General features: G+C 37.3%; 1 protein-coding gene across 1 annotated transcript; it reads left to right on the top strand.

Moving 5' to 3' along the window:
• The first annotated feature begins 2,822 nt into the window (after nucleotides 1-2,822).
• Nucleotides 2,823-9,337, top strand: LOC106873724 (uncharacterized). Its single transcript, XM_089345311.1, has 3 exons — nucleotides 2,823-4,169; nucleotides 6,888-6,959; nucleotides 8,851-9,337. The coding sequence occupies exons 1-3, from the start codon at nucleotides 4,133-4,135 to the stop codon at nucleotides 9,054-9,056; spliced, it is 315 nt and encodes a 104-aa protein (XP_089201437.1). The 5' UTR covers nucleotides 2,823-4,132; the 3' UTR covers nucleotides 9,057-9,337.
• The last annotated feature ends 3,045 nt before the right edge of the window (nucleotides 9,338-12,382 follow it).

The raw sequence follows: 12,382 nt of genomic DNA, 5'->3' as shown, positions 1-12,382 counted from the left end.
AAAAAATGGACTATTTTACGGACAACAGAATGAACACATAGGAAAACAGACGGGCCACTTATGGAACTTTTCCTTCATCAGCTGCCTCTATTTTAAACTAGGCGTTTAGAATATATATATATATATATATATATATATAAGGATTTACTTTTCGTAATTTGTTCAGAAGAAATGGAGTCTACACTAGAAGTGAAGTATGTTTTGGGGAATATCTGTTGTTCACTGTGTCACACAGTTTTTTTGATGTATCAGTCAACACATATGTATTAATATCGAAAGAATTGGAGTTAACAAGAAGGAGTACGGTTAGGCATTTATTTTTTTGATCACTACAACTGTTTCGACGTACCGTAGTTTTCCATATATGCAGGTACTTGATTAAGATTCTGCAACTGTTTCCTTGCATTATGAGATCTAGTTGTATTTCCTCAGGCGATATGTAAATATTGTCTCCGTAAGTTTAAAGTCCTCGACTTCAAGAACATCCTATCTGTCTGTCGTAGCTTGAATTTAGTAATAGTCACTGAGTTTATCACAGTGTGTTGTTACTGAAGGACCGTTGGCAGACGACCTTGAATGTGTAGATGTAGTGGGAGTGGGAGTGTGGTACTGTTAAAGTAGTTGCCTTTTGAAAGCGATTGACATTTGATTTCTTTATACTGCTGATTTCATGGTTGATTACACATGCAATTGTCCTTAGTTGGCCTTTAGGATTCAACACTCTTACACATACACGCACACACACACACACACACACACACACACACATATTTATATATGTATGTATATATATATATATATATATATATATATATATATATATATACTTACACATACTCACACCCATACATATAAATATATATATATTCACACACATATACACATATACAAACATACGAATACACACACATATATAATATATATATACACAAACAAATACATACGCATATACCCACACGCACACAAATACAGGCAAATACACATGGGTTGGGGGAAGAGGAGAGGGGGCGCGGTCACTGAATCATTATTATTTCACAATGCTGAATCTTGAAAATGCATATTTGGCATGGTGGGGACATCTCGGTATTTTCTCAGCATGCTTGTTTACCAAGTTTCTGTTACTTAGCAGGATGTACAAGGTTTCTTCAGAGCACAGATCACATACGCCGGATAGTGTATTATATAGGCGTGCATTTGTTATTATTGCCCATTCTATTTCGTATTTCAATTTTCCTTCCTTTAATCTCCATATTAAGTCTGCTAGTGATGTTGCGTGTCGTCGATCTATCTTTCGGAACGAGGAGGCATTGTTGCGATAATGGAACTTAAATTGGTTTTCAGATGCTCCTATGTATGTGTATTTGTGTTGTGGTGTGGTGATTGTGTATTTGTATATGCAATAATTTGCATTATTATTATTATTATTATTATTATTATTATCATCTTTGTAGTTATCTTGTGACCTTTTGTTTTTGCAATGCTCCGGTTGATTAGCAGTGTCTGAAGTGTTTTTGATGTTACAGCCTGTTTTGTTGATTCCTTTTTGAGTTATTGTTTGAATCCTGTTATAACTGTCGGAGTCGCTATCCATGTTGTTGTGATCCTTATTCTGTTTATTTATCTTGTTGTTCCTACACCCTGTAATGTTTTGGTCTTTTTGTACTTTTTCTGTGGTTGTTGTTTACATGTATATTTGTCTATTGTGGTATTGTGTATGTTGTACTCAATGTTGTTGGATGTGGAGTACGATACTTTTACTATTTGTTTGTTGAAGGTACGATGATATTTATGTGTTTTAGGGTTAGGGTTAGGGTTAGGGTTAAATACCATTATATCTTTTGTGTGGTTCCTTTGTCCTATTTTGTGTGCTGTTGGTATTTTGTGCATCGCTTTTGCTATTATTGTTATTGTTTCGAGTTCTGTTTATTTTTTCCTATCTTTCCATTGTGTCTTGTGTTTTTATTTGTTGTTATCTTCCTTGTTGTGTGTGTTTTCAATTTAAGTGTGTGGGTGTTAGTATTATTTAAGGCTTCGTTGAGGTGGCAAACTGGCGGAATTTTTAGCACATCGGGCGAAATGCTTAACCGAGGTCGACTTTGCCTTTCATCCTTCAGGTTTGATAAAATAAGTACCAGATGTACACTGGGGTCGATGTAATCGACTTAACCCCTTCACCAAAATTGCTGCCTTGTGGAAAAATTTCAAACCATCATTTAAGTCTTCGTTAGGTGTAAACTTGATTTTTCCCTTATACCCAATCCTAGCTAGTGCTTCATTGTAGTAAGGTGCATATTGGTTGAATATTGTCTCGGTGGTTGTTAGGCGTGATATTCCGCTGGCTGTGTTCCTATCTATTCTTTTGGTTACGGATAGTGGATGATTGAGCTTTACATTTATGTATCTATGACACACGTTTGATTTGTGGTATGGTTTGTACATCCATGTTTCTAAGTTAAAAGTAGCATCTAGGAAATTTACCTTACAGTAATCACTGTCTAAGGTTATAGCTAGGCCGAAATTTTAAAATAATTTGTGCAGTTTTTTTTTCTGTATCTCTCTATTACTACTTTATTACAATTATTATTACAAAAAGGGCATCGTCCCTGCATAGATTCCCCGCTATTTGTGGGAATGAAAGTTTGATGTGGAATAAGATGTAAATTCTCACAATATCCATGATCTGGGCTGAGTCACTTGAACCCATTGGTATATCGAAGGAATTCGTTCTATCTGATCTCGTCCATAGGTTTCTCGTGCTGTTAATATTATCTCTACATCTGGCTAAGATAAGCTTAAATGTTTTCATTGCAAATATGAGTGCTTTACTGAGTATTATAGGGTCAATTGTAGAGTAGTAGTTATCTATATCTAATCGTATAAATTTGGAGTTTTTTGTTTTTACTGTTTTCGTAAACCAACCTATTCCTCCTGTGTGTCCAACCATATGGAGAGTCCACTCTTAATTTTGAGTTCGGGCATTATTTTATTTATGATAAAGCAGCGAGCTAGCAGAAACGTTAGTACGCCGGGCGAAATGCTTAGCGGTATTTCATCTGCCTTTATGGTTTGAGTTCAAATTTCGCCGAGATCGACTTTGCCTTTCATCCTTTCGGGGTCGATAAATTAAGTTACCAGTTACGTCGATCTAATCGACTGCCCCTCCCCCAAAATTTCGAGCCTTGTACCTAGAGTAGAAAAGATTTTATTTATGCTGTTTTTGCTTATACGCCCTGTGTCCGAATTGGATGGACATATTAGTCTGACTTTATTGAAGTTATTTTTGTGGTCCTTAAGGTTTATCCTAGGTTTTCTTGAGACATATGGTTCCGTCCTATCGTCTATCTCTTTTTTTTTTACTATTTCAAATCCTTTGTTGCTCATATTAGTTAAGGTGTTGTTGGGTATATGTTATTGGGTGTATATTTGCTAAATATAAGACGTTCTCTGCTGAGTATAGGATGCTCTGTATAAGATAGGATGTTCTCGAAGCTGAGGATTTTAACCTTACAAAGACAATGTTTACATATCACATGAAGAAACACAACTAGATCTCATAATACAAGAAAACAGTTGCATAATCATGTACCTGCATGCCTGGAGAATTATGTTGCGTCGAAACAATTGTAGTGATTAAAAAGTAAATGTCCAACAGCACCTCTCGTCCACTCCAAATTTTTCAATTACCTATTCACACACAGCAGATGCACAAACGCAAATCTGGAAGTACGTATAATTCTTCTACTGGATAGCACAGGGTAAATCTGTAGGTGGACGATCTTTATACTATACGCTACTACGTTCTCAGCAGAACACACCATGACTTTATTAATAGCTGTATAAATATATACATATGTGTGTCAGCGTAGCACTTATATACACACAATTTTGTCTACGTAATTATTTAAAACAGAATTTGTAATACACTTGATGGTCACAGAAGAGTTACATAATATTTTATACTGCAAACATGTATACCATGTAATATTTGTTGTAATTGATAGGATGTGTTTATATTTTGTTCCATAGATGTTGGCAGTGTCAAGAGAAAAAGGCCACTGTCACTCTCCATCCTTGTCGACATATTGTTCTTTGTAAGAACTGCTGTTCTAAAATAACATTGAAGAGATGCCCCATGTGTCCACCATGCATACCCAGCAAAAGTGGATTTGGTAAGAATACACTTTGATGATCTGTCTGTCTTACTGACTTTATGGTGTGGAATAATGTCTTTCATGCTTTTGTGTAGATCCAGGTCTGTCAATTTAGCAGAGTTATGATAGAATGTGTTTCTGGGGTCTTTCCTGTGTGATAGTATGTCTATGACTGCGTCCACTAAACATTGTCTTTTAGACATGTCACACTTCAAGAGGGTTCTAGTCGGCAACATAAGACTAATGAATGATAACGAGAGATAAAAGTAATTAACTGAAATATCGATAAATCTTCAATGTTCTATTTATAAGCATAAACATTTTACTTTGAATTATGAGTGATTGCTGCTGATTAATGATTTATTAGTATGACGCGAGCAGATAGTTAAAGACAATGGAACTTACAACATCAGAGTCAGCTTTGGTAAAGTAGGAGATTCAAGGATAAAATCTCCACTGAGAGTTTAAGGACCAACATTAGAAAGCGAGTGCACGTAGCCTAGTGGTTAGACTGTCACAATCGCGATCCCTAGAACATGGGTTCGATTCCCAGAGCAGATGCCACATTGTGTTCTTGAGCAAAACATTTCATTTCACGTAGATTTAATCCCTTCCCTTAATCAGGGATAGGGGAATGTTGACCTGTTCCCTAGCCTGTGGAGTGGTGTCATTTGAAGGTTAAAACAATGCATAGCACATTGTGACAAGCGATGTGCAACAGCGTCTGATAGTCTGGTCGGTCACGTGATTACGCGACATTGTTTAAATAACACTATTCATATAAACATTTGTATACTCACATTTGTCTCTTTACATGTTGTTGGCACTCCGTCGCTTACGACGTCGAGGGTTCCAGTTGATCCGATCAGCGGAACAGCCTGCTCGTGAAATTAACGTGCAAGTGGCTGAGCACTCCACAGACGCGTGTACCCTTAACGTAGTTCTCGGGGGATATTCAACGTGACACAGTGTGACAAGGCTGACCCTTTGAATTACAGGCACAACAGAAACAGGAAGTAAGAGTGAGAGAAAGTTGTGGTGAAAGAGTACAGCAGGGTTCGCCACCATCCTCTGCCGGAGCCTCGTGGAGCTTTTAGGTGTTTTCTTACTTCCTGTTTCTGCTGTGCCTGTAATTTAAAGTGTCACGCTGAATATCCCTGAGAACTACGTTAAGGATACACGTGTCTGTGGAGTGCTCAGCCACTTGCACGTTAATTTCACGAGCAGGCTGTTCCGTTGATCGGATTGACTGGAACCCTCGACATCATAAGCGATGGAGTGCCAACAACAACAGATAACTAGTATTACAGCGTCACGTACAGGGCTATTATGCTATCTATATACTCTATTAACATGATAATTAATCTGCTATCATTCAATAACTGTCTTAAATTATGCCTGAAATTAAACCTTATTTTGTCTTAGCACCATCTTGTACCCCCACCTTAAATTTTACTCCTTGTTACCCTCCATGCAATTCTACTGTTTCTCTTGGATACAGAAGCACATCCTTACAAACTGGGATTATTGATTTTTATTATCCAGCAATGTCCAGCTATTATTGTGTCTTGGCTTCATTCCATATGAAACAATATTTGAATAATTTCTAAGGCGGTGAGCTGGCAGAAACGTTAGCACACCGGGCGAAATGCTTAGTGGTATTTCGCCTGTCTTTATGTTCTGAGTTCAAATTCCGCCGAGGTCGACCTTGCCTTTTATCCTTTCGGGTTTAATTAAATTAAGTACTAGTTGAGTACTGGGGTCGATCTAATCGACTGGCTCCCTCCCCCAAAATTTCGGGTTTTGTGCCTAGAGTAGAAAAGAATATGTGAATAATTTCTGTCTATTTATGTGGCACTGGTTATATATTTATTATAAAGTAATATAGTGACATTTTTAATTAGTTGACCTCAACTAGCATTAGTTACAAATGTTGTATAGTTGTGGTGATGGGATGGGGTGGGGTGCGAGTAGGATTACATATTCCTTATAATGATCTTATATTGAGAATGATATCCGAAATACAGTTTCTGTCAGCTAAACCCTTCTGCAAGGATGTAATTTTGTCCTTACATTTGTTGGTTATTGGGTTTTACACCTGTTGAGGTCTACCACATTGATAGAGGAGACATGAACGGGGCGGGGAAGAATCTTTGACTTGTGTATAGAAAAATAATTGACGAACTTGTTGGTGTAACTAGTGTGTTCTGGAGCCCCTACCAACGAATTTTGAGCGAGGAATTCTGAATGAAATATTTGCAGGAAAGTTTGTACTTCGCTTGTTCACAGAAGGTCAAAAGCAGTCTCGACTAAATGCATGTTGTGAACTGAAAGAAAAGGTGGAAATTGACCTTGTTCTCTGTTACTTGTTTTTGTTACCCCGAATGAAAAATGTCCTTACAGAAAAACGTTTTCTAGATGTGTCTGAAGAGAAAAAACAACAACTTTACACCAAACAGCTTCACACCATACATTTCTCTCACCGTTACTCTCTCAGTCCTCCTCATAGGTAGGGAGGCTATAGGTATGGGGCTCCGGAAGGGGTCTCGGGGAGTAGTGTCCCTGCCTTTCTGAGCTAGTTTTGCCCGACATTTCTTAAAAATAGTGGTAGAGGCCTTGGTCACGGGACCACTCATGTCTAGAAACTGAGGTTGGGGTAAGCAAGGGCATGCTCTCCGTAGAAAATACAGCTCCGAGAAAGCCTCATGATATAAAACTTGGAAATATTTATTTCAGTGACTGCAGAGTTAAGTGAAAAGTTTTTCCAGGATATCGCACAGCAGTTAGGAGATCAATGGCAGCAAGTTGGTGAGTAGAAACAGTACCTAACTGGTTTCAGCTTTTGTTTGTCAGCATGATTGCGTAAAATGTCCCATTTCTACTTTCTAGCTGAAAGGTTAGCTGTAAAGATATTAATATTACTGAATTGTCATAAAATATCCACCAATGTTAGCAAAGTTGGTAATAAGAGATAGATTAGAGAAGTACAGGACAACATCATTAAATGGTCCTTTTAAGCATGATTGTGTGTATAGTGAGTGACGTGTTATAGCCCCTCCACTACCCACTGTCCATCTATGGAGTTGTGGACCACACTTCACTCACATTTAGTGGTTAAGTGTAACTAGGTGAATGGTTTAGATGTTGGCGAGTCTTGTCTTCTTTCCTGATGACAGAATCTCTTCTCATTGCTAAGGTTTACTTTAACACGTCTCCATTATCGATTTCTCTCTAAATCATGGCATTGATTCAGTGAAAGAAATTCAGATCATTTCTTTTCGGTTTTAATTTAAAAAAAATTTAACTGACAAATTTAATTTTGGTAAATTGATGTAATGCTTCACACCAAATCTCACATTGTTATTCACTTGTTCCAGAATTCTTTTTTAAAAAGTATTCTCAACAGTTTCAAAAATTTGAAAATTTTTACCCAATCAGAAAACAGGAATTGGAAGCTAGCATTTTGTGCGTGATGACAACATAATGACAACTGATGACATTATGACGACAAAATATTCAAAGAGGAAAGTTTCTAAAAGTTTTAATGAATAAACTTATGCGAAATATTGAAACAGACATGTAATGCGAAAATTTACAAAAGATTTTAAAAAACAGATAGAAACTGAAACTGAAAGTTAAATTGCAAAAAAAAAAGTTTGTGATGCATTCTGGGAGTTTGTAAAATAACTTCCGGCGGAATTTTGGTTTAATTATCCTGTATAACGCCTCATAATTTTTCTTTTTCTTTTTTTTTTTGGAATTTCCAGAAAATATTTACGAATTTGTGTTCTATGGGAATAATATGATTATGCCAAAATGTTGGAATAAAACTTTTTATCCCTCACCTCCATAAATCCTAAAAGTTAAATTCTTTATTTTGATTTTATTTTTAACGAGAGTTTCAAATATGGACAGACCGAATTCTTTGCTTAAATCCCAGCAATGGACTACCCCTGGGTGCATCATCATTCAATTTTATGTATTCATGAAGAGAAAGATATTGAAAAACATGAATACATGTCAGACTGACCAAGAAACGAGGAAGGTATCAGGTGGTCATGGAATGTGCTAAAACCAACAACTAAATCACCCTTAAATCGCACACATTTTTATTTCATAATCTTATAATTCCCATGTGTAGAAACCTAGCTAATGGTGAAGAAGATCTAGGGATACACCAAGAAGGAAATGGTTGGATGACATCCATAATCTTAGCTGTTCACGCCTGGGAATCCAACCAAACTGTCTAATGATGGTTGCATCTGATAGGACCCTATGGAGGAGGACTCTACCCCCGCAACCCTCCCTGGAATATTCAGCAGAGGAAATGGATGGATGGATGGATGGATGGATGGATGGATCAACTGGTTTGACAGTTGGTGGCCTATGTTGATTCCTTAAGTTTTCATACACTTTTGCCTTCACAAACATTTTTAACATTTGTTTCGCATAAATTATCGCAAGTGTAATTTTCAATTAATATTTTAAATAATTTTCATCATTTCCATCCTATATTTTAACCTCTTTGTTATTATTTAATTAACATTCTTAGAAAATGTCTTATATTTTTTATATTAACTATTTTTCATTCCTCTATTGACATCGTGTATTTGTTATATTTATGATAACCTACAGTACACATTTTTTAATATAGAATCGTTAATGTTGCAGTTATTTCTTATTGTTGTATCTTTTGCAGGGAGGAATTTAGGAATCAAAAATGTCCAGCTGAATATTATCATGTGTAACAATCCAAATAACACTGTAGAACAGAGCTTCCAGATGTTGTACCGGTGGTTTACAAGTTGTGATCCAGATACTCGGACATTCAGAACACTAAGAGACGCCCTTCAAGCAGCTCAGTGTTTTGACGCACTGGAATATCTATCGTCAGGAGAAAAGTGAATCCCTATGTAAATGTTGAAATTGTTTAGTCCGAGGTCAGCCTTGATCACACAGAGACCAATGATCAAATGCATTCCAGCCAGGACCCTCCTGCCTTTATGTAGAGAACCCAGGATCACATTGTCCAATGTGTTCTTCTTTAAGCTGATAATTGTGAATTAAGGAGGATTTGGCTACTAACTCTAGCATATCGATCTACCACATAAAAGATTCCCAACTGATTTGGCCCCTTTTCTTTCTTAGGGCTTAAGTTCTGAAATAAAGATCAATTTTGAAATGTTCGTTCGTTCTTGTTGTTCTTTACCTCTCATAACCTCAGTATATATATGTATATATATATATATATGTATATATATATATATATATATATATATATATATATATATATATATATATATATATATATATATATATATATATATTTGTCCTAAGGTGGCGAGCTGGCAGAAACGTTAGCACGCCGGGCGAAATGCTTAGCGGTATTTCGTCTGCCGTTACGTTCTGAGTTCAAATTCCGCCAAGGTCGACTTTGCCTTTCATCTTTTCGGGGTCGATAAATTAAGTACCAGTTCCGCACTAGGGTCGATGTAATCGACTTAATCCCTTTGTCTGTCCTTGTTTGTCCCCTCTATGTTTAGCCCCTTGTGGGCAATAAAGAAATAAGATACGTTAACACGCCGGGCGAAATACATAGCGGTATTTCGTGTAGGCACTTTCTGAGTCGTCACACCACCGTTGAAATGCATCTCTCCTTCTCTCTCCCTTCCTTCTCCCGCTCACCCTTTTCTCTATCCCTTCTTTCTCTCTCTCTCTCTTAGATGAACAACTGATCGCTTGCAACCAACTTTTCTGTTTGTTACAGTGTTATTGCTACTTGCCACACACACATTCGCTCACTGAAAGACGGAAATCCAACGGCGAGTGGTGCGTGACAAGACTAGTCTTTGCTGCCACCAACACAAACATCCTTCACACTGCACAGCAACAGGTCACTGAAAGCCAGCGCTTGTGTGTATCTACGTGTCATGTGTGCTGCTGAATCGCCGGTCCTTCATCGCTCAGCTTGCTGACTTCCGACGGACAACTAAAACCCCTTAATCTCGCGGTCGAAGTCCCTACGAAATTCTCGATGACGATCTATTAAGTATCTTCTCGCAAATGGTCCGTTCCTCTGTACGACACACGATATATCGTGGTGGACCGATCTCAGTCTTATCCGACACTGGTTACCGTCTGCTTATTGTTCTCCAGAGCTTCTGCTGTGATGCAGGGTTTGTCGAGCGCGCCACGATGGCCTCAACGCTCCAGTGCACCTTCGAATCCATCACATAACGACGACACTTCTGCCACCGATAAATCTCAGCACACTGTTTTTACTCATTGTACGCCGCTGTGTCTTGAAGTGTCTCATGCGTATGTAACGGAGCTGTCGCGGGGAAACGGCTACGAACATGGTGACCGACGAAAAGCGACGCATCTCGGCGGTTATGAAGGAGTTGAGTGTGAAGATATTAAATGCCTTTTGGCATTGCGACAGATGTGTGACCCCCGAATTTCTTGCCTCATTGCTTCCAGAAAAAATGGATATTTTAAACAATATATTCTATAAGTAAGCTTCAGATGGTGTAAATTCCGATTATATCGGAATATGTGATGAAAAAAATCTTTCCGAGGCGCATTGTGTGTAAGTGATATATCGTGAGGAGTTTTGGAAAATTCACTCGAGGTGGCTTAGTTTTTGAATTACTTGCAGAAAAATGGTTAACTTTTGATGGAATTTTCTATAAATGCTTTTCAGAGTGTGTACGTTACGATTATATCGGAAATGAATATGAAAAAAATAAAATTGGTTGGTTCGTTCACATATATACTGACACAGGTCACATATCTACGAAATGAAACTTGAAATTTCGGAGAAAATTGTGATGTGTGTGTGTGTGTTTGATCACTATTTTTCTTTTCACATTTAATTCCAATACAATTGTAATTCAAACACCCTGGAAAGTATTTGTAGAAAAGTTTACTGAAAGGTACCCGTTTTTTGTTAAAGTTATGAGGAAACAAAGATAATTCGTGTGAACTTTACCAAACTCACTTTTTCTGAAAGTTATGAGGAAAAAGATTCGGTGTGTCACATACATCTGTAGAAATGCCGGTTATTATATAGATTCGCACCCGGATATTTGTTCAATATACATTGCATTAGAAGTATTAGATGATTTCTGTTTCACTCCTGTGACCGGACTTTGAGATTTAGTGCTCGGGTTGTGTGAATTTTCCGAGCCCCCCCCCCCCCCTTTGGCAGCGCGCATTTTTTCCTTCATATTTATTTCATATACGGTGCACTTCAACTACTACACTAATTTTTTTTCAATTTTTCCACTGGGTGCGGATCTATATAATAACTGAAATGCCTGCCTTTCCAACAAGGATCTTCTGCTGGAAATCGTTGTTCCAGTCGGAAAGCTTCTCGGCTGTCGGCTCCCTCATCTGTGCGTATCGGTGGAACATCAAATCTAAACAGCATCTGAATCGTCTCTTTTACTCACTAATATTTTTCTCTTCTCTCTCTCTCTCTCTCTCTGCCTGGCTATCTGTGTCTAAGCGTTTTATAAATATGCTTTTGGCCACCTCAAGAATTAAAACAACGTCAAATGACATCGAAACATCAGAAACTGTAAACACGACGCCTGCGCATGCGTTTACGATGAAATACGAGGGGCAGTAACTCTGATAAAATCCCTTTATTCCTTAAACGTTGTCTCGAATTTATTGCATTTTGCTTCCGGTACACTAAATCTCAGATATAGCATTATGAAAATGAAGCATAATTGCACACGTGTGTCCTTCTCCTAATTAGTTTCTACATAACTTTCAGAAAAATGAGTTTTATTAGATGAAATTTTCTGCAAATATCTTTCAGATCGTGTAGATCTGCACAAACATACATACTAACAAACATCACATTCTTGTTTCGTTTCTTTCTCTCTTTTTTCAGAATTTCCGAGTTTTATTTTGTAAATATATATGTGGGGATTATCAACATGTATCCGTGGGCGACCACCGATCCTTCTTTTCCCCCCTCATTCAACATTGATTTAATCATAATTTACACCATCTCAAAGATATTTCTAGAAAATTTCATCTTGCTAACCACTCCGATAAGTTTTTTCTCAACACATTCCAATATAACTGTAATCTACACCATATCAAATGTATTTGTAGAAAATTTCATTAAAAAAATATTCATTTTCTTGAAAGTTATGACAAAACAAATAAAAGAAAATTGGTTACCAGTAACTAATAGAAGTTCAGCGAATATTTTT

Source organism: Octopus bimaculoides, chromosome 29 (assembly GCF_046866305.1).
Source record: "Octopus bimaculoides isolate indiv1 chromosome 29, ASM4686630v1, whole genome shotgun sequence".
Lineage (NCBI taxonomy): Eukaryota > Metazoa > Mollusca > Cephalopoda > Octopoda > Octopodidae > Octopus > Octopus bimaculoides.
Note: the sequence above shows the minus strand (reverse complement) of the source record. Positions and strands in the feature narration are given on the sequence as shown.

Excerpts from the sequence above, each read along its gene's own strand:
- LOC106873724 (XM_089345311.1), top strand. The coding sequence starts at position 4,133 with ATGTGTCCACCATGCATACCCAGCAAAAGTGGATTTG. Across the intron at positions 4,170-6,887 it reads ACCCAGCAAAAGTGGATTTG|TGACTGCAGAGTTAAGTGAA; the intron begins GTAAGAATACAC and ends TATTTATTTCAG. Across the intron at positions 6,960-8,850 it reads AGATCAATGGCAGCAAGTTG|GGAGGAATTTAGGAATCAAA; the intron begins GTGAGTAGAAAC and ends TATCTTTTGCAG.